Source organism: Salminus brasiliensis, chromosome 20, assembly GCF_030463535.1.
Source record: "Salminus brasiliensis chromosome 20, fSalBra1.hap2, whole genome shotgun sequence".
Taxonomy (NCBI): Eukaryota; Metazoa; Chordata; class Actinopteri; order Characiformes; family Bryconidae; genus Salminus; species Salminus brasiliensis.
In genome coordinates, this window is record NC_132897.1 from 33,566,898 (window position 1) to 33,590,647 (window position 23,750).

The 23,750-nt window shown below is 35.0% G+C and overlaps 1 protein-coding gene across 1 annotated transcript; it reads left to right on the forward strand.

The window, feature by feature from the left end:
• Positions 1–13,565: 13,565 nt before the first annotated feature.
• On the forward strand, positions 13,566–23,598 carry LOC140541867 (deoxynucleoside triphosphate triphosphohydrolase SAMHD1-like). Its single transcript, XM_072664662.1, has 12 exons — positions 13,566–13,595; positions 14,289–14,449; positions 14,551–14,669; positions 14,873–14,934; positions 17,302–17,462; positions 17,614–17,715; positions 17,809–17,917; positions 17,999–18,090; positions 18,586–18,671; positions 20,360–20,520; positions 23,233–23,337; positions 23,485–23,598. The coding sequence occupies exons 1-12, from the start codon at positions 13,566–13,568 to the stop codon at positions 23,596–23,598; spliced, it is 1,302 nt and encodes a 433-aa protein (XP_072520763.1).
• The last annotated feature ends 152 nt before the right edge of the window (positions 23,599–23,750 follow it).

The following is a 23,750-nucleotide window of genomic DNA, read 5'->3' on the forward strand; positions in this document are numbered from 1 at the left end:
CAAAGCAAATTTTTCAAATGTTTAAAAAGATGCAGGGTTTGTTTTATAAAGCCTTTGTCAGTTTCTATCTATTCAAAGTAAGGAAAGGAGATTATCTGATGTTTTGAGTTATTTTTTTCTGATTAAGTAAATTAAGTAAATTCAAGATACCCATATACATTCTAATTAGTAATTTTAGAAATACAAAATTCTAATGTGTTGTTTTATGCCTAATGTTGTTTATTGTGTATCATAACTGCCGGGGTATGTAAACTTTTGAGCACAACTGTATGCCTCCAGGGAGGACCCTTAGGTAGGGGTGAGCTGTCATTTGATGTTTGTGATTGTATCTGTTTTACCATGAGAAATAAATACATTCATAATTGGGCCTCTGCAAATAAAGAAAGGGAATTTAGTCCTATCTTTATGATTTTTAATAATTACTGCGGAAATATTACAGATGACTGTATAATCAGTATAATGTATAATCAGTAGGCTTGCTATATGATTTTAATAAACATGTAAAATGTCTGTATGATTAAATGAATCCAATTTACTTTGTAATGGGTTACTGATGCATTACAGAGGCTGAGTGTTTACAGAGTGAAACATGGGTTTAAAACAAAAATTCTTATCCTGCAAGATAAAAGTGGTTTGGTAGCAGATAATTGTATAAATGATGTATTAGTTCCATGGAACCACAAATTATTATAATATGACATTTAGGCGGTTAAAAACAAAGAAGAAAAAAAGAAGAAATGGCACATGTTCCAATATCCACATTGCCTTGTATTTCAGCATCTTGAGGCTGACCATATAAATCATTACAGTATAATATGTAGAATTCAGTAACTTGTTCTTGTTGCCAAAAAATAGTTTTTAATTGTTTAGTTTTAAATAACCGAGTACCTTTTAGTGTACATGGAATTTGTTTTGCTAATGTCTTCTATCCATTACATGAGATTATAAATTTGTGTGAGGACCATTACATGTTCTCAATAATATAGTATTGTATCACTAAAAACTGCAGATGAAAGATTCATTGAAAGATTCATGAATCTGATATGTTTTTATCCTTAACATGAATACTGATTGAGGAGGAGAGGGCTTTCATTTCAGAATTAGTTAGCAATTAATTAATTAGCAAATTAGGGCAACTCACAGTACAATTAACTCAATAATAAGATTTCATTTCTAATTCAACAACTGAGACATGAACACAGCAACAAAACTGGAAGACAAAATAGTGGCAAGTCATGAAATGCAACTTGGGCAAGACTCCTTACACTACATCGGCCCACCTCTGTAATATGAGTAACCTTGTAAGTCACTACAGATAAGAGCGTCAGCTAAATGCCGTAAATGTAAAGATTTTTATCTGAATTAGACCAAGCAATCTCTGTACCAATGAAAAAGTAGGAAGAAAATCTTTTTTTCTGATAACTTTTGGACAAACATTCTGAAAAACACATTTAACATGACTAACAACACTAACCTCCACCTAGAGTTCAACCAAAGATTACAGACAAACTACAATTTTGTATTTTAAAATGATTATATGCATTATATGACAAAGAACTTGAACTAAAAAGGTAGAAAAGTTACACATTGACTTTAGGTTGACAATAAATATTGCTTAAGCCACAGAACCGGTATAGCCCTAGCACACTGATACTGACTACAGTTTCAGGATGAAACTTACTTTAAACAAAACGTTTTACTTATTTTACAATATAAACAACGAGTAAAAATGTAACGTGTCACTCTAAATCTACAACAGGTGTTATTAACATGGCTTTCCTTTACATTGCGGGAGTTAAGTTTTACCTCCTGGCCGCTCATGCCACATGACTTAATCAGGGTGTCTCTTCTACACACCCTGAACAGAAGTAATTAAAATACAGAACATACAAGAGATGCCTGTTTTCAAAAGAGAAACTACTCCAGCAGCAGGAATTCAGCTTCACTCTCCTAAACCATCTTTGTTAAAAAAATAAAATAATAAAATAAAACTTTTACACTTATGTAAGAAGCAATTTAATTTAGAGTGAAAACTTTATCCTTAATATCCTAAACAGTTCACTCAACTTAGGAACACTCAGGAAGACTGAAAACTTTATGGTCATTTGAAGTAATTATATTTAGCTAAAAAAAAAACAATAAGTATTAGATTCATTCAAAAAAAACTGCTGTTCATAATATGTTCCATCCAATAACCCATCAAACCACAATTCCTAAACACTGGCTTCATTAAAAACATATTTGATTCCAAACACACCAAGAATGTGCATTGGTGATGTGGCATGTAAGAAACAGCATAAGTGTTCAAACTGAACATACAGCACTTTACAACATGATAAAACCATTTCACTCAGTTGCGAATACAAGCTCATACCTACTAAACATAATTATGGCATTGGTGACCGTGAGCTACTTGCAGTTATGCTGACTTTTAAAGATTGGTGTCACTGGTTAGAGGGTTTCGGCCTTAATCATCTTCAAGCCTGTTTTATTACCTGGGCACTCTTCTTTTGGTCATTTTTAAATAAACCTCTTTAGTTTTCCATTAATAAGCACCTAGTTATGTCTTGTAACGTTACATTGTTTATTTTTAAGGAGACATTAAGATAATCCACTTGCAAGACCGTGTCTCCTTTGTAACCATGCCCCTTGTTACTCCCAGGTTTTCCTTATCATCCTTCCTATAAGTACCCCTTTATTCCAGCCTTTCCTTGTCTGATCTTGTGCATATGTGCATGTTCATATGTACTGTCTCTGTGTGATTTCTGTATTGTTTTATTTGGAACATCAGATATCAGACAATAATCAGTAATATAAATCAAATAACAGTAACAGAGTTAAATTAATAGTAACTGATTTATTATTTAGCTAGTTAAAAATAATAGTGATTTCCTTATTATGTTAATTCAGGTGAGCTGCCTATAGAATTATAGGGCAAACCTTGAACAAAACTTAATTTCTTAAAATACATCAACTACTCATAATTATAGAAATTCTTAAATTGTACTAAATTCTTACTAAATCTGCAACTGAAGGAAGCAATCTAGGACTAAAACAGAGTACACATGCTGTCCAAAAGAGCATCTGAAATATATACAGTGGGGAAAAAAAGTATTTAGTCAGTCACCAATTGTGCAAGTTGTCCCACTTAAAAAGATGAGAGAGGCCTGTAATTGACATCATAGGTAGACTCAACTATGAGAGACAAAATGAGAAAAAAATATCAGAAAATCACATTGTCTGATTTTTACAGAATTTATTTGCAAATAAAGTCTTCACAAGGTTGGCACACGCCGTTGCTGGTATGTTGGCACATTCCTCCATGCAGATCTCCTCTAGAGCAGTGATGTTTCGGGGCTGTCGGCGGACAACACGGACTTTCAACTCCCTCCAAAGGTTTTCTATGGGGTTGAGATCTGGAGACTGGCTAGGCCACTCCAGGACCTTGAAATGCTTCTTGCGAAGCCACTCCTTTGTTGCCCTGGCAGTGTGCCTGGGATCACGGTCATGCTGAAAGACCCAGCCACGTTTCATCTTCAATGCCCTTGCTGATGGAAGGAGGCTTGCACTCAAAATCTCACAATACATGGCCCCGTTCATTCTTTCATGTACACGAACCAGTCGTCCTAGTCCCTTTGCAGAGAAACAGCCCCAAAGCACGATGTTGCCACCCCCATGCTTCACAGTTGGTATGGTGTTCTTTGGATGCAACTCAGCATTCACAAGTTAACGAGTTGTGTTTGTACCAAACAGATCTACTTTGGTTTGATCTGACCATAAGACATTCTCCCAAAACTCTTCCAGAACATCCAAATGTTCTCTAGCAAACTTCAGACGCGCCCGGATATGTACCGGCTTAAGCAGGGGAACACGTCTGGCACTGCAAGATCTGAGTCCCTGGTGGCGTAGTGTGTTACTGACGGTAGCCTTTGTAACGTTGGTCCCAACTTTCTGCAGGTCATTCACTAGGTCCCCCCGTGTGGTTCTGGGATCTCTTCTCACCGTTCTTGTGATCATTTTGACCCCACGGGCTGAGATCTTGTGTGGAGCCCCTGATCGAGGGAGATTAGCAGTGGTCTTGTAGGTCTCCCATTTTCTGATTATTGCTCCCACAGTAGATTTCTTCACACCAAGCTGCTTGCCTATTGCAGATTCAGTCTTCCCAGCCTGGTGCAGGTCTACAATTTTGTTTCTGGTGTCCTTCGACAGCTCTTTGGTCTTCACCATAGTGGAGTTTGGATTGTGACTGTTGGAGTTTGTGGGCAGGTGTCTTTTATACTGTTAACGAGTTCAAACAGGTGCCATTAATACAGGTAATAAGTGGAGGACAGAGAAGCCTCTTAGTAAGTTACAGGTCTGTGACAGCCAGAAATCTTGCTTGTTTGTAGGTGACCAAATACTTATTTTCCACCATTATTTGCAAATAAATTCTTTAAAAATCAGACAATTTTTTTTTTTTTTTCTCTTTTTTTTTCTCTTATAGTTGAGGTCTACCTATGATGTCAATTACAGGCCTCTCTCATTCAAGTGGGAGAACTTGCACCCAAGTTGGTGGCTGACTAAATACTTTTTTTCCCCCACTGTATACCTTGACTATTACATGAAACCTTCTAAAAACAAAAGAACAATAATGGTGGTAATATCAAAATTATTAGATTCTATCTGTTTCCACAAAAGAGAGATGGAACCTCATAATTGTAAGCTTATGACGTATAACTAAGTCTACAACAGGTTTTATTAACATGGCTTTCCTTTACATTGCGGGAGTTAAGTTTTACCTCCTTGCCACTCATGCCACATGACTATTTAATCAGGGTGTCTCTTCTACACACCCTGAACAGAAGTAATTAAAATACAGAACATACAAGAGATGCCTGTTTTCAAAAGAGAAACTACTCCAGCAGCAGGAATTCAGCTTCACTCTCGTAAATAATTTCTGTTAACCTTTAATTAGAACTTAATTCTTATGTTAAAGTAAGCTATTTCATTTAGTGAAAACTTTCCAAACTTTTGAGTGACTCTCCCAATCTCCCAATTACTGTCCTAAGATCATGATCAAGATCAATTTCGTTTTTTGGCTCTTCCTTAATATACTAAACAGTTCAACTGATTTTAACCTGATTTTAAATAAAACACTCAGGAAGATTGAAATGTTCAAGGTCATTTAAAGTAATAAGTATCAGATTCATATATAAAAAAGTGTGTGAATTGAAAGTCAAGACACTGCTGTTCATAATGTGTTCCATTCAGTAACCCATCAAACAACATCAAACTAAGCTGATAATTTCCTCATACCTGCCTGGGTGTTACCTGCATTCCTGAACACTGGTTTAATTAAAAACATATTTGAAGAATCAAAAATAGAAGTAGTTCATCCAAACACACCACTTTCGTGACGTGGAAGTTGAGATTCACCCCTACTGTTATCAAAATGTGTAAAACATTACAAGTGCAACAGTATGATATACAAACATAGCTGTATGGGGAAAAAAAACACGGTACACAGCAAGCTATTGACAACTGCAGAGCTGTATTTAACAAACCGAAGACTATTTGGGTTGGTTGTTGGTGCAACTGCTTCGTAAGTATACATCTTAAGAATTTAGTGCACAGGTTTATTTATGTCGGGGAGGGGGTGAGATCTGAAATCAATACTGGGCCAAAAATAATCATACACCTACCTTGCTTAAAAAAACAAAATCATGGTTATGATGGTTCTGAGGAAGGCTCAATATAGTCTGACACTGAATGGCTAAAATCTGCCAAATGTCCCCCTTCCGAAATACAGTTCTTGTGGCCTTGCCTGTCAGTTGGCTAAAGAGGGCAGCCACATTCAGTACATGTGATGTACATAACACAATGTATATCCATAATTTACTAGTTGTTTACTATAATAAACTAGCACAATGTACTTCACTGTGTTAAGCTAAATCACATGAGGGTGTATTTATATACGGACATATTTTAGGTATTATAGATTAGAGAGTTTGTAACATTATTGTGTCATTTCCATTCCAGTTTTTAAGGTTATATTTGTGTCTGTAATTTCATTTTAAGGTAAATAAACATAGCTAAATCAAAGATCTGGAAAGGTCTGGAAACCAAATCTGAATAATAAAAAGGTAAAGAAAGATACAAAGTAAGTTTTCAAAAATGAAAGATACATTGATAGTGGAGTCACACCAAACAAAGCAACCATGGTACTGGATTCATAGGATTTCCATATTATATCTGATAACGATTCAAATATTTCAAATATCTATGCAAACAAGGCAGGACCAAAAGCCTGGTGACATGTCACCGTAGGGTCTTTTTTGTACATATCAGATTGTCTGATTAAAACAAAATGAGATCACTGTATGATCACGCATCAGACAATGGCAAAGATTTATAGACCCAAATTTAAAAACCAGAGATCATCTTAATTCTGCTGAATTCTCCAATCAGCATTGCTTTCCATTCAGTTCCATTTCCATTCAGTAACACTGCATTTCACATGAGAGAATCTGGTTCTCTCTAGATTACACAACTGGATCCGATATATAATGTAAGTATGTCATATTTGTACATCATATTTGATCAGTCTGAAATCGGGACATTTCTGCCAGTGAAAGAGGAGGCTATCATCAGCTGGTCAAAAACCCTGAAAAGATGGCAAAAGACCTGCAGCAAGATTTGGTGGCAGCAGACACTGAGGTTTCAGTTTCCACATTAAGTAAGAGGTTCCTACAGTTTCGAACAGAAGAACCCTTAAAAGTTCCTCAAGCTAGGTATACTAGGTATACTAGCAAAATGTACGAACTTTCAGCTGTTTCAGCTGCAAAGACCAATTATAATATTGCAACATAACTCCACATTTAACATAAATGACAATTTCAACTACAGTCTCAGAATAGATTCCCTAATAAAAACACACATTTACAAATCAGGTGTCAAATCAGGGTCTTCATTGGCTGCATCAGGTGAGCTTTAGATAAAACACATCAAATACCTGGACCGGCTAGGGGTTTCTAACTGCTTTGACTGCACGTTAGAAAGATGGTTAAGTCAAGACAGTTGTCCAAAAAGCTCTACAGAAAAGAGATTACTGCATTCACAAACAAGGAAAAGCATCCAGAATGAGAGCCAAGCACTGAGATACATAGAGACACCGCTGAAAGCAGAGTTCACAAGTTGTTAAAGGAACACTGGCTGCGCTACCTGGATGTGGTAGAAATAAGAACCAAACCAGATTCCTGAGGAGGCAGGTGGTCAAAAACCCTCGAGTGACTGTAAAAGACCTGCAGTAAGATTGGGTGGCCGCTGGCCCTGCCAGAGAAACAAGTCACAGATACTGTTCCATAGAGGAATAATTCAAAACTGGACCCTTTTTTAGACCTATGGACCAACGGTATGTCTAGCAGGACAACAATCCCAACAGTACCTCACCAAAGCTTTGCTTCAGAATAAGTCCTGGAAGATTCTGGAGTGGACATCTCAGTTGCCCGACTTGATGAAGATGGCTGCAGCAGCAAACCCAAGAATATCAGAGAACTGGAGGCCACTGCTCATTAGCAATGGAAAGATGGCTCAGGAACACTGCCAGATGTTGTTTTTACTTGTTTATATCTTATTCCAAATGAAATATAATAAAATTGCAGCGTTTACTGGTTGCGTAACTTTACATTTGAAAAGTTTCAGAGCTGAAAAAATACAAATTGCCACAAGGAAACATGTACAAGAAGAGAATCATAACCAAACAGCTTTTAATTATGTGTTTAAAGTTCACATTTCAGAGCAGTGAGAAAAATGCCAGTTTAGAAACAAAAAGTGCTTCTGCAGCACAAAGATACTAAACTTCCATGTCTGACCTTCAAACAAGCTGCTAATACTCAACTTTTGGTTTCACAACCAAAAAAACACCACATGGAAAGACAAAGTGCTAAAAGTTATACTAATAATTTCCTCGTACCAGCCCTGGGAGTTAACTGCATGCCTAAACATTTGCCTTAATTAAAAACCAAGAATGTGCTTTGGCGAGATGATGCGGGAGAACCCGCATGACAGCATTCATTTAAATTGAACATACAGTACTTCACAACGTGATCTAACTTCTCAAAGTAATCAACAAGGTTAAACTGGTACGTGTATTGGTTTCCGCGTGTGCGAATGAGGTAAGCTATAGATGAAACATATATGGTGGTGAACGAAGATTGATAAACCTAGTGCAAAACCAATTTTACAACTGCAAGCTCTACCAAGGAAGCTTAAGCTGTAAACCATTAGCAAGTACAGTTTGGATTAGAATGGTACACTGTTAAAAGTATAAGTTCCTTGAGGAATTTTAGGAGGGTCTTCAAATAGGAACTGACGAGAAATCTCTTAAGATGTTTTGAGGAACCTACAAGAACGTTTTTTTTTTGTTTTTTTTTTTAGAAGAAAAGGGTTTATTGAGAGGTTCTTCCATGTTTTTAAATTGACATTCTTTAAAGAAATTATATTACATATATTGTCCCTTCCTCCTCCCTCACCCTCCTCCTTTCTCTTTCTCTGCCCCCTCTCACTGTTCTGTTTGCGGCAACACCACTTAAAACAAATGTCATATTTCACCAATTTTCTGACTCTTTCAGCTATTCTCAACTCAGACCTCACAAACCTATATTTTGATCGTCAGTAGTGAATTTATTTTTCTAGTAATCATATGTTTGTTATAAATAAGCAATAGTCTTAGAATAAAAAAATTAAATCAAAATAAAACTGGTGAATGACATAGGTTTGCCAAAGAAGGTAAAGAAATACAGTATAACATGTTGCCATTAGGTGCAGATAATAAACAATCATCTTTCTGCAGTAAAATTAGCAATTTTTATATTGGAGAGGTTGGGGGACTTTGGAGACTCCAAAGGGACACTTGGATAAGCTGCATGTTCACTGTCTACTCCAGCTAGAATAACTTCAAAACTGTAAGAGGAATCAACTCCAAATATTGCCTGGTGAAAGTACACCCATGGTGACACAATATTCAAAAGCAAAAAATCAGGGGGGGCATGAAGGCTTCGGTTTATAGTCATTAAAACCTAGATTTTTAAATAAAATTCAGAAAACCTTTTGTGGTTTTCTTCATATGTTGACCACTGCAGATCAATTTCAATATATTTAAATGTTTTCTATTACTAATTTGAAGGCTTTTAGTAACATTACCTCATGAAATTGCCTCTAGTTTATATAAGCCATGAGCAGAAAGCCTCAAGACTTGAGTGTGAAACTTCAGGTGGGAAATGAAAAAAAGGGCTGGAGTGTTAAGAGGTTAAGGTTATTGGGTAAAAAGTTAACAACTGGAGCTTATTGGGTAAAACTGTTAACTATAGATGGTTACTGGGTAAACAGCTAACAATAGAAGCTTATTGGTTAAATAGACTGAGGTAAGCTATAGATGAAACATCCACATGAAGAACGAAGATTCATGAACCTATTGCAAAACCAAATTTTATACTGCGAGCTCCACCAAGAAACCTTCAGCTATAAACCATTAGCAAGCACAGTTTGGAATTGCATGGTACACTGTTAAAAGTATAAGTTACTAGAGGATTTTTTTTAGAAGTCCTTCAATTAGAAACTGTTGAGGAACCTCTTAAGGTGCTTTAAGGAACCTTCAAGAAAAGGATTTTTGAAGAAAAAGGTTTATTGAAGGTTTCATAAAGCACCGGCACAGTTTCTAATTGAAGAACCCTTAAAAGTTCCATGAGGAAATTATACTTTTAACACTAATTGTGAGAACTGTAGTGGATTTGTGTACATTGCTATGGTAACTGTAGTTAAGAAGTCTGTTCCCTGCTCTGTCCTCCTCCTTTCTAAAATTAAGTTTACTAGAAAAATGTTCAAACTTTTAGCTGTTTGCAATAAACCAATCAAACAAGACCAATTTTAATACCTCAACAAAACTAATATAAGTGCTTTCTCCACATTCAACATAAATGACAATTTCAATGTCAATTTCATTTCAGTCCTGGAAGATTCTGGGGTGGCCGTCTCAGTCGCCTGACTTGATGAAGGTGGTTGCAGCAGCAAACCCAAGAATATCAGAGAACTGGAGATCATTGCTCAGGAACACTGCCAGATGTTGGTTTTACTTTTTGTTATATATCTTATTCCAAATAAAACATAATAAGATCGCAAGAACAGCAATTACTGGTTGAGTAACTTTACATTTCAAAAGTTTCAGAGCTGAAAAAATACAAACTGCCACAAGGAAACATGTACAAGAAGAGAATCATAACCAAACAGCTTTTAATTATGTGTGTTTGAAGTTCACATTTCAGAGCAGTGAGAAAAATGCCAGTTTAGAAACAAAAAGTGCTTCTGCAGCACAAAGATACTAAACTTCCATGTCTGACCTTCAAACAAGCTGCTAATACTCAACTTTTGGTTTCACAACCAAAAAAACACCACATGGAAAGACAAAGTGCTAAAAGTTATACTAATAATTTCCTCGTACCAGCCCTGGGAGTTAACTGCATGCCTAAACATTTGCCTTAATTAAAAACCAAGAATGTGCTTTGGCGAGATGATGCGGGAGAACCCGCATGACAGCATTCATTTAAATTGAACATACAGTACTTCACAACGTGATCTAACTTCTCAAAGTAATCAACAAGGTTAAACTGGTACGTGTATTGGTTTCCGCGTGTGCGAATGAGGTAAGCTATAGATGAAACATATATGGTGGTGAACGAAGATTGATAAACCTAGTGCAAAACCAATTTTACAACTGCAAGCTCTACCAAGGAAGCTTAAGCTGTAAATCATTAGCAAGTACAGTTTGGATTTGAATGGTACACTGTTAAAAGTATAAGTTCCTTGAGGAATTTTAGGAGAGTCTTCAAATAGGAACTGACGAGAAATCTCTTAAGATGTTTTGAGGAACCTACAAGAACATTTTTTTTTGTTTTTTTTAAGAGGAAAGAGGTTCTTCTACATTTCTGAATTGAAGTTCCTCAAAGAAATTATATTTTTTATCAATGATTGTCCCTCCCTCCTCCTTTCTCTTTCTCTGCCCCCTCTCACTGTTCGGTTTGAGGCGACACCATATAAAACAAATGTCATATTTCACAGATTTTCTGACTCTTTCAGCTATTCTCAAGTCGGCCGAGGACCTCACAAATCTGTATTTTGATATACAGTAATTAATTTATTTTTCTTGTAATTATATGTTTCTGAAAATAAGCAATAGTTATTTTGTTCAGACTGTTAGGAACTTGTTTTTAAAATAAGTACAAAATTCCTGTTCAGCCTGGGAGTTACCTGCATGCCTAAACACTGCAAAACAGAAATGGATTCCAAACACAGAATAAACAGTAGGAGGTAAGCTATAGATGAAGAATCCATGTGGTAAATGAAGGCTGATGAAATTAATGCAGAGATGAATTTTAAAAAGTGTGAGCTCCACCAGAAAACCTTAAGCAGTAAAGTACACATTGGATTTGCATGCCATTGTGAGAATTACCAGTAAGATTATGTTTAGTGCTATGTGTTATATGGTAATAGTTATGTTGGAAATTTTTACTTGCCAACATTGTTTTATTGATATCTGACTTTGATGGTTTAAACAGAGGTGTAAAATAATTTAACCTTTTCACATTGTCAAACTTTTTGGAGAAGCTTTTTAATACAGTAATTTATTTTTGGAAAAGGATTGTAAGCAAAAATGTATGTATTTATTAATACAAATGTATTCATGCATACTTTTATTAAAAAGTAATTCTATTTTACTGTGCTGATGTTTACTGATGTTACTGAAAAATACAGTTTCTACATTTGATCTTTTTTCCCTATTCTTTTTTTTTTTTTACAAAATGATCCTTGCTGTACATAAAGCAAAGTTGGTTCACATATTTTACTGCAGTTACATTGTTTTAAAAGGTTTAAAGATGACTGGAGTAGCATTGGTTTTGTTTAAAATTTCAGTGTTGTTTTGTTGTTTTAATTTAAGGAGCAAGAGTCATGATCAATCAACATCAGATTGGAATGTTTTAACAGTTAATGATTTAACATATATTCAGTGACTGATTTACTGGCTTTATCTGGCCTTTTGCCTTTTGCAACTAGCAATGTTCCATAAATCCTATACAATAGATGCCTTTTTGGATATGTCCATTACAGCCTATTATTCTGTTTTCTCCACTTTAGCCAATGGTGGAACAAGGAATTATTTACTGACCTTTCCTTTACTCTCTGATCTCCTTGATTCCTTGATCACCCCTGTCACTCAAGAATCTAAAATTTCATATTCTACTGCATTCTCAAACAGAAAGTAGGTTTGTGGTGTCAACTGAGGTTGTCTCTCAACTTATCATGCGAACCTCTAAAATGTTTGAAATGTACAAATATTGTCTCATATTCATTAAAGGAAGCACCTCAGGGTGCTATGATTAATCATTGTATGCTGTAGACTTTGTACAGCAGATTCTCTTTAAAAACACAGCCTACAATAAAAAACCAACAAAAACCCAACTCAGAAAAGTATTTAAATGAGAAATTTGCAAAACAATTTTTGATTGGCAGACGTGGCACTCAATGATTGTGATTACAGTGACACGTCTTGATTCAGACCGGCAGAACCAGTTTCATGCAGCTGTAAAACTATAAATTACCAGCATCACACCATACTCTAATTCTTTAACCTGTGGCCAGGGCTCTTGTACCCAGACAGAGGAGCAGAAAGAAAGCATCTACAAGGTAAGATGATTGCAGAGCATCCAATACTGACTAAACCATGAACTATTTTAAAGCATATCAGAATTGTTTATTGTTTATAATGTAAACAGCATTCTTTATACTAGTTTGTATTGTATTTATCATTGTGTACTATTTATGACTAACTTTAATCATAAATTGCGTTGAATATTGCTTCAGATATCATTCATATACATTTACTGGGTCCAATTCAAGAAATGAAAGTCTAACAGCTGCAGTTGTAAGAGATACATATATTATATCACTGGAAATTAGAATTAGGCAAGCTGTAATAAGATCCTAGTTATACAACTGCATTTACTATGACACCAGTGACACACCAAAGACCAGATCCACAACAAGAACTATTGCCCCACTAATAAGAAAATAATTTTCCAGAGCTTTTGCAGAATGTTTTTCAAGACAGTATTGTTGTATGAACATGTTTGAAGACACTTGGTCAAATGACAGTTTGTTGTGAAAGTAAGTTAATATATTATCTACAAACATTTAAAGCACAATTTATATATACAACATTTGCTGATTTTAACATATTGGAAAATAATAAAAAAATAAAAACAGCAAATAAACAGTAATTAAGGATTATTCTGGTATCACTTCTTTGGATTGTCCATTATAGATGCCTCGTAGATGCTAACCTGACATTCAACTAACATTCAGTGCCCTCAAAAACCTTTCTGTTTGAGTATGGATTGGCATAAGATGACTGTGATTGTTGAGTGACACAATTACTATCTTGATCAAGACTAGCATGCAGGCCTCCAGCTGGGGAACACTACATAAAATAATCAATAAAATAAACTTTATTTTGTGTGCAGAACAGCATTAAGACAATGGCAGATGAAAAGAATGCAGTCTACAAGGTAAGATGACTGTGGACCATGCAATGATATCAAAAAATGTATGGAAGCACCTCAGGATGCTATGATAAATCATTGTACGTGATAACATTTGTACAGTAGCATTATTTCACTTTTATAACACACCCTACAATAAAGGCCATTCTTTACCATCTCTTACATTACATGTTTATATTGTATGCTTTCTACTAGTGCAAATCAGGGAATCAGAATATTGGGAAAATATTTTTATAATATTATCATAACATTACCATAATTTAATTAATAAATTAACTTATTACATGTGACACATCTGATTTTTAATCAACTTTTGATCAGTATGGCTTATACCCCTGAAAAATCAACTGAAAATCAGAAATTCTGTATCTCCAATTTTTAGAATATTTAATTTTATGTTTGAGGAAATTATTGAAATTGAATTACTTATCTCAGTACATCAGGAGAGTATGCAAGACAAATGCGTTCTGTTTAATTGGTGTACGGTGTGAGATAATTGTAAACCATGCAATACTAATGAAAACATGACGCGTTTTTAATGCGTAGCTGTGTTTATAACTAGTTGTAAACTCATGACATCACATCATTTTGAATAAAACTTTAGATTACTTACTTAGGGGAACTGCAAGAAGCAAAGCTTCAGTTGTAAGACATTCATTATTCACATTTTTAGAAATTGAAGACTTGTTCTGATTGCAGGTCTTCAACGACTCCGTTCATGGCCACATTAAGATGCACCCTCTGCTGGTGAAAATAATCGATACTCCACAGTTTCAGCGCTTGAGGAACATCAAACAACTTGGAGGAGGCTATTATGTCTTTCCTGGAGCATCTCACAATCGCTTTGAGCACTCCTTAGGGTAAAGATCAGATACCAAGCTTGATTGATTATTTGAATGGGTATGAAGACTGTGAACTTTACATATATTTAGATAATAATGACATATGTCTTATTTTTAAGTGTGGCTCATCTGGCAGGCAAGCTTCTAGAGAGTCTGGAAAAGAACCTGCCACCACAAGTCCAGATAACACCCAAAGACAAGCTCTGTGTGCAGATCGCTGGACTGTGTCACGACCTCGGTGAGCTATTTATTTTTCAGCAGACTGTAATATGTAGTCCATGATGTTACACATCCAACTAACTAAAACAAACATCATATTAACCATTTAAGCATATAAATACAAATGTTCTTTATATTATTTTTTTTTATTTACAAATGTAAATTCAAGTGCTGTGAAAGAATTGCCTGTCCAGTCACATGCATATACTGCTTCAATTGAAGGTCATGGGCCGTTCTCTCATGCGTTTGACATATTCATGAAAGAAAAGGACACAGAATGGAAGGTATGGCATTGGATTTAATTTCATATTACATTTTCCAAATATTAAACATCACTAAAGTTCTAGTACGTTAGGTCAGCACACAGAATTTCGAGTGGCACAGCTGTACCCCTCTGCTTGCAAAATAATTTTAGTTCATTGTATTAATATTGTGATTAACAATATGTTAACAATAATAATGTTTGTAGTAATATTACTAAGTTTAATTATTATATTAATAGTCTTACTGCCACTTACGTTTTTCTTTGTGGAATAAAACTATTTGTGATTTTGTCTTTAACCATTAAGCCATTAACCATATATTGATGTACACTACCGGTCAGAAATCCATTTTTTCAGTAGTCCACTGTCAGAGTTCCATAGCCCAAGCAAGCCTGCTTTGCTTGTTTGTTTTACTGCCACTCCACCTGTCAAACCTGCAGCTCCAAGTCTTCTATTCACAGTTAAAACTGAGACTTGGTCCAGTGTTAAGACGTGCTACTAGGTGGTGTCATGTGAGCTGCAGGGGCTTTTGAGTAAAATAAACACAATGTGTTGACTCTCAGAAACTTTTCTTCTGAAGATGTTGATGTGAGTTCCTGTATCAGACCTCTTTAGTTTACTCAAGTTTTAAAGAGCTTTTGGTGAAGGAAACTGTCCTAACAACATTCCCTCTTAATCTGTAATTTATCAAAGGACAGAGCAACAGTTATTTTTGGAGGTCAATATGGCTTCCTTTATTAAGTGTCTTCCTTAAGACATTATAATAGAAATCTGAATGCGCAATTACCTCGGAATACTGTGGTGGGAGTGCTGTAACACAGTTCCTACACTGATTTTATGTAGATAAAGGGGTTGTAAATTATAAATGATTAACCAATGAATTCCCCAAAACGGTTCCCTAAAAAGGCCTTTTTTTCCCCCACAATCTACATTGTTTTTCAGTTTTTAGTTTATTTTACTCAAAAGTTTGCCACCTAACTTTGTACCTTTGCAAGTTATTCACTGGAATTAAATGTCAAATAAAAAAATGGACAATTGGGAGTGTTCTAAAACTTTTGACCAGTTGGAGAAAATAATAAATATTTATGAATACTCCATGAATTACTCCACAAAGAAAACTAAATAAACTGGCTCTGACTGAAAGCGTTAGCTGCTCACTTTTGATAAGTTGCTGGGGCATTATGGGAAATGTAGCGTCTGCTGCACATTTGCAAATCTAAGAAAGGAAGGCTCTATCGTGTTTTATTGAGTATTAGATTATAACCTACAGTACTGCCCTGCTAAAAAAAAAATCCAGCTTAGTCCTTGATGGGCAAGGTGGTTGAAAAGCTGGTTATCCAGAGGAAAACCCTAATGGAAAGCAAGCTGGTTAAGATTGTTGAACAGTTTAGCTCTTGATCAGCACAACATTCCTTTATATTTAATTAGTCTATAAGCATTACTAACTTGACCAAGGTGGATGACTAGTTTGACTTTGCTAATATAACTGCCTTAAAAGGCTGATTTGGAGGTTCTCTAAAACATTCATTTTTCCTGTTCAAGTCATTTTAGACCCATAGTTGCAAATATGGTCAAAACCACATTGGCACACTCTTTCCACCCTTTCCACGTTTTATGTTACAGACTTATTCTCCAATAGACACCTCTACACCTCTATAGAAACATCTACACTCAATCCCAGTACAAACCCGTATGCAAATATTTGGTTGATGCACCTTTGGCAGCAATTACAACATATCCTTGGTCTGTGCTCTAGATCTGACAGTTGGTATTCAGGCCAAAAACTTTAAGAGAATTGTGTTTCTCACAATTTGAGTCCTCTAAGTGTACTCAAAGCTGGCCATCATGAGCCTTTTTCCTAAGCAGTCTGGCCACTTCACCATAAAGGCGTGATTTGTGAAGTGCTGCCTGGATGATTGATCTTCAGAAAGGTTATCCCCTTTCTGACATCTCAAGCAGTATCAGTGGAAACAATATTCAGCTCAGCTCACTTTTGCGTGGCATATCAAAGGGCGTGTACACTTGTTTACATATGCATATATATATTACATTTGTATTTTTAATGTTAGCTTTTGTGTGTATAATATTTGTGACAAAAAGAAACTGTATTCTGATTAATTGTAGACTGTAAACTGATTCCAATTAATTACAGCCTAAGTCTGTAATGTAATAGAAATTTGGAGAAGGTAAAAGGGGTGTGCAGACTTTCCGGCTTGACTGTATTCACTTTAATTATAAAGTTTAAATATATTCTGCTTGCACATTCATAAGTTGGTTTCTTGTATTGTACTGTTTATTTCTACCTCACAGATAATATATACCCTAGTAATGTAGCCTAACTAATAACATGACTAATCGCATGACCTCTGCTCGTTTTTAATGGGATAGCATGAAAATGAATCAGTCAAAATGTTTGAACACCTCATTGAAGACAATGGCATTAAGGAAATCATGGAAAAAGACAATGCAAATTGGGAGAAATTTACCAAGGACGACTTCGAATTTATCAAGGAGCTTATCCATTGCCCAAGTAAAGATCCTAAGGTAAAGTATTTCTGAGGTATAATGAAGTGATTATTTTTATCTACTATAATTCTATTATTATTATTATTATTATTATTAACAATAATAATTAAAAACTAAAAACAATGAAGTTGAAAAAACAATTAATAAAGTAAAATAAAACCGTTACATTGTCTTGTACCATAAAAAGTCGAGGGAAAAGAAGAAGGCTTTTTTGTATGACATTGTGGCCAATGACAGAAACGGCATTGACGTTGACAAAATGGACTATTTCGCTCGGTGAGTTTTATTTGTATGTGTCTTCTTTATTTGAAATGGTGAATGGGCTTTAACTGTATCAATATTGATTCAGTTTCTTTATTCTTTATCCAGGGATTGCCACCATCTGGGTATGAACTGTAACTTCTCATATGAGCGTTACATGACGTTTGCACGAGTTTGCGAAGAAAATGGTGAAACGCAGATCTGCATGAGAGACAAGGTGATCTTTAACGCATGGAAACAGTGGCTTACAATCATACTGGAAAATATTTTCTTATAGTTTCTCATCTTTCTCCATCAGGAAGCGATGAACATGTATGAGCTCTTTCATGTTCGTAGCCTCCTTCACCATAATGCCTACCAACACAGAGTTACAAAGGCAGTTGAACTAATGTAAGTTATGATTGCATAATATTAGTCTTATTACTACTAATAAGAAATATCATCCTTATTATTATTATTATTATTATTACTATTACTAAGCTGCAAGCATTTGTTATTCAGGTAGCAGACTATAATAATATGATAGCATAACAGAAAATGTTTAAGTAAACAGCTGTGACCGAGTGGTTGAGGCAGTCTGCATGTGCAAAGGTTCTTTATTAGGGCTTTCCTTTTTATTGCTTTTACAATTGAAATCATGGTCAAAATAATTTGGCTTTTTCAGCAAGAAAAAAAAAAGTTGATTTTGATTTTAGAATATTTTAGAATAAAGTCAGCGGATGGATACACAAAATCCCCTGGAGTTAAATCCATCATTAGGAAATAGAATAAAGCTCATGCAAATCAATGTGTTGCTGAGTGCTTCTTACTGACAAGCTGCAGCTGTCCCTGATGAGGGGAGGAGCACCCAGCACAAACAGTTTTTTCATTTTTTTCTGTTTTCAGGATAATGGATGCTCTCCTAGAAGCTAATGAACATGAGGGCTTCCAGATCGAAGCAAAGGACACTAAAACTTTTGTGAATCTCACAGGTTTGCTATCTTTCCTTCAAGAACTAAGAACTTATGAAAAGTAATCCAGCAAAAGACAAATATAGCAACTGTAACTGTCTCACATTCAGAACTTGATGCCACAAAAATAAATTGCACAACCATGTAATTATAATGTTGCTATATTTGTCTTGTCCTGGGTGAGACTTTTACATATGAAAGTATGTTTTTTACCTATAAAACAATTTGAAATCATCTGGAGCCCTTTACACTGGGTAAAGAAATGGACAAACCAACGGATAGACCAAGAAAATACTGTTACGTTATTTATATTTTTTACAGTTAAGAATATTATTTTTAATTAAGAAAATATTTTTGCTTCTTTCGTGAAATTATTTTTGGAAACACCACAAACACATTGTTGCAAATGCAAGGAGGTTGAATGTAAATGTGAAAGGCTTTATTAAAACAAAAAAGAAGCAAACTCATAAATGGGCAGGCAGACGCAAAAGAAAAGAAACCTTGTTTCTGTGGCAACTTTACAAGAGAAGGTAAAAACATTCTAAACTTAACACACTTATCATTAAAAAGATACATTGACATTTTTTGCTTTTCAAATATAAACTATATAAACAGTAAGATGGGTTCACACCGGGAAGAGGGTCACTTGCCTTTGACAAACTAATGAAAGTGCTAGTTACAGAGGGTGCTTGTACTGACATAAAAAAAATAATACACAAATAACTAGAAAAACTGCTAGTAGTGCTAGAAGAAATATTTAAGCCAGCTCAAAATCTAACAACAAACATAGCACTAAGTTAACCAGCCCAATGCAACTTGCAAGCAACATATCTTAATGATAAAGGGCCGTTTAAAACAAACAAAGCACAAACTTTGACAAGAACTAGTAAACTTTTCTTGCACATAGTTTTTTTTTTTCAGTATTCCTCTGATACAGTAAATTCGACCTAAAAAAAACAGACATACAATGTTTTGTAATTATTTGTGAATTGTCAATGTGAATTGTGAATGTAAAAGAAAGTATTTATTTTCAAAACAAAATAGGAAAAGAAAAGAAATAGGAAAAAGGAAAGAACATACGTCAGTAGCGAAATTCCATTCAATTCAATTCTACTTTGTCATTATACTAATACAGGGTACAAAGACTATACACACAATAAATACAAAAATATTAAAATCTGTGCATGTGCAAATATGTGCATGAAGGATGGGTGATTAAGTTCAAAACTAAGCTACAATACTAAGTTACTATACTAACAATAAAATGGAGTAAATATGTAGAACATCAATGTGCTATGCGTGTAAATGAAGAGTAAAACAGGAAGTTCATGAGTGTGTGCTGAGGTAGATCAGTAACAAGAGGGGCAGGGCTACAAACAATCAACATGTGGACACACTGAGAAGGAGGTAAGATGAGGGCAGAAATGTAGAACACGAGGACAAGCACATGGTGAGGTAAACAGACATAGACTAAAAGGAGACCACATAGAAAATGTCAACAAAACAAAGTTTTATGAAAAGGTGGACACAAGGGCAAGGCATAGCTTGAGAATTTCCCTACTGCAGGACTAATAAAGGACCATCTTATCTTTTTATAACAAATACATATATATTCAAGCACACAGATGTGTTCACTTTCACCAGCAGCAGATTGGAGGCACTGTATGTTTTACATACCGCAGTACTATTTTTTTTCTTCTGTTTTACAGATGATGTTCTTCAGAAAATTCTACAGTCACCAAACAAAGGACTTGAAAAAGCACAGAAAATTATTAAAAGAATACTACATCGTGATTTTTACAAGTTCATTGGTGACAAAATATTTGAGCCTCAGGAACTGAAACACTTGAACAGTGATAAAAAAAAGCAGGTTAGTTGTCTGACTTGATGCATGAAAAAGTAACATTACATTACATACATAACATTTTACTAAAATGTGTCAGTGACTGAATGAACTGAAAACAGTTGTTTTTTGATAGATGATTTGCTAATGCTAAATCAATTAACCATCACTGCTAACATTAGCCATCATTGCCAATTAACCTGAAAAATTAATTAGCCACACGTTTATGCAATGTCCAACAATGGCCACAAGCATTTTTAACTAACGTTCATGTCTTTATGTATTTTGTTACGTTCGTTACACGTGAAGTCTCTTTTAGAAGTTGACTTGACAAAGTGACATGGACTGTTAACTTCTTAAGGACGTTGCACACAGGGCACACAGGAACATTAAGATCTCTAGAGATGAACTTGTAGCCTTGAGATTGATTGTCCATTCTTGGACAATTTCTTCTTTCTTTTCTCCATGCTCAGTATGATACATGGACACATCCACTCATATTCATTTAAACTGGCTAAATGTTTGATTTTATATTTTATATACTTGTTATTGCCACAAATATGAATTAAAGAAACTTTACATGACTGAAATCCAATTATTTGGATGCCAGGTTTTGGGATCATTTTCTTAAAAATGTGCAGTGGTGCCAATATATTTGTTTGGTTATGACTATGAATAGTTGGTTTGTTATTGATATGGTACATTTGGTTCCCCCCAATGTTCAAATCATGTCCACAGCCTTGTATTTTACAAAATGTTAATCTACTTGCCATGAAACTTACTATTCTCACTATAGTTTTGCAATTAGACACTGAAGACCTGGCTGAAAAACATCGAGAAACAATCTGGAGATCTGGAGCTCAAAATAGAGGACTTTGAAATTGATGTAAGTGCAGTTAAGACACACTTTCACTGAGACTTCAGTCATACCTTACAATGTTGTTGCATCAGTTACAGTTTTACAGTTAATGTAAAACTTAAATTATTTAAATGTTAGTAAACTAACAAATAAGTTTTGAAACAGTTTGAAAAGAATTAGTGGCGATTCAGAGAGCTGCGATGTGAATCCAATGCAATCAATGAATCAAAGCCATGGTTGAACATTGTAGGCCAATACTGTTTTTTAATTTTAACTTTTACTTATTATATAATTACCACAAACAACTACAACTGAATCAGCTTGAATAATTACACTGAACTATATAAGATTCCAATATGAACATGTTTTTCATTGTAAAGGAAGAAAAACATGTAATCAGAAAACAAAAAACAGACACAACAGACGATTATTAAAACAATTTCAGTTGTTATAGCAAGTTCACTATGCTAGTTCTTGGGAAAGACTCCAAACACTACATTCTCCTACCTGTGTAACATATATGAAACTGCAAGTCGCTCTGGATAAGAGCATTGCACAAATGCACAAACTTTTTGTATACTGCGGATCAAATAATGACTGACTGCATACCAAAAATCACAGGTGCACAACCAAGAAACATGCATGCAGTCAAATAAGTTTATAAAATTTTCAGTAGTCAGTAATCCTATTGGAACATTATGGGGGGGGACCAAACTTGTGCATCTGAACAGAATCTAAATTACAGCAGAAAAGTACATTTTTGGCAGTTTGGCAGTTACAAATCTGAAGTGGGTTTCCCACAACCCTTCATAATATGGTGTATAAACCACATCAGAACCGTTCAAATTTGCTAAACCCTGGTAAAGGAAATACCAGGACGGCAGTTTGGTATGGCCACTGCTTTATTGGAGAGCCAATACATAGCAAAAAGACACACAAACACACAGAGTTAGCAGCCGCAAATGCTAGTTCTGCTGTCCATGTATATATAAGCCTGTATTAGCAATGGCCTAATCATGAATTAACATTAAAGTGCCAGAAATTTCTAAACACATTTCTTTTTGTCTTTATAATTAATAATGTAACTATAGAGTTACCTAGCGCTAGCTAACAGAGCATGTTAGTGTTTAACTTACCAGGTATTTGCATTATGTGTTTTAGTCTTTCACATATTTACTTAAATTACCTGTAAAAAGTTGTGATATAAAGAAAAGAAATCTCTGCTGCGCTCTTTTGCAGTCTTTCGCCCAAGGAGCATTCTAAAAAAATGGAGCGCTGGTGCTACAGAGCTTTACACTATCTAGTCTTTTGCAATCTTGTGAGATTACCATACCACCGGTCTGTCTTGATCTGGATAGAAATTTAAATTGTCTAAATCGTGTTATGTAATAAGATTCCCTATACCATTGCTGAGACCACATAGAATAAATTATCCCACCATATACATGTTTAAACCAAGTCCATTGTGTGGCAGCATTACTATACTACAGTTGTGGTTTCATCAGAAGTGGCTCAGCATGGCCAAAAATGATTTTATTTGCATTAATACTAACATATAAGAAATATGACTATTTATTATTGTATGTCACTACATAAATGGTTAATACTTAATATATTTTAGAAATGTGTAAGATAAGAAATGCATCTATTTCTACTGGTGCTGTGAACACATCTCACATCTCAGATATGTTCATTTATATTTGCATTCTGAATACTGTTTACAAGGTAATTAATAGTTGGTTTATTTGTAATGCCATGTGCGTGTGAATTATGTATCTAAAAAAGAAAATATCAAAAGTTCTTGAATCACTTGAAGACTGATGCATTTCACTATCCTCCATTTACTATTACTTGATTTCTAACACTGTGTCTTATTACAGCCTATCAAATTCACTTATGGGATGAAAGACAAGAATCCAATTGACTCTCTCAGATTCTACAGGAAAGATGATCCAACAACACCAATTCGACTCTCCAAAGATGAGGTACAAGATTTAAAAAGTGTTTCTGAACATAATAAACTGTTACTTACCACATAGTTACTGCAGTTATTAGTCAGTTACTCACAGAATCACTTCATTATATTTCAGACCCTTTCACAATGACCTTGTTTGAATGTTGTCTTTTGGCAGGTCTCATACCTCCTTCCTGAGAAATTTGCTGAAACCAAAGTCATGCTTTTCTACAAGGGTGAAGAGAAATCTGTTGTGGAACTGACCAAAAGGGAAATCAAAGAATTCTGGTAAGATCTACAGACAAGCAGTGAATGGCTCTTAAAGATTAGAATTGTGAAATAACTGAACAAATTGAAAAGGTCTTTCAGGTGGCTGGTACTGTATATGCAATCACTGTATTTTATACAGTTAATACATACATCAGCAAACCCCACCCCCTGAAC

Coding starts and splice junctions, on each gene's coding strand:
- LOC140541867 (XM_072664662.1), top strand. CDS start 13,566: ATGGCAGATGAAAAGAATGCAGTCTACAAG. Junction 17,716..17,808: donor AAAATGGACTATTTCGCTCG/GTGAGTTTTATT, acceptor TTCTTTATCCAG/GGATTGCCACCATCTGGGTA. Junction 23,338..23,484: donor TTCGACTCTCCAAAGATGAG/GTACAAGATTTA, acceptor GTCTTTTGGCAG/GTCTCATACCTCCTTCCTGA.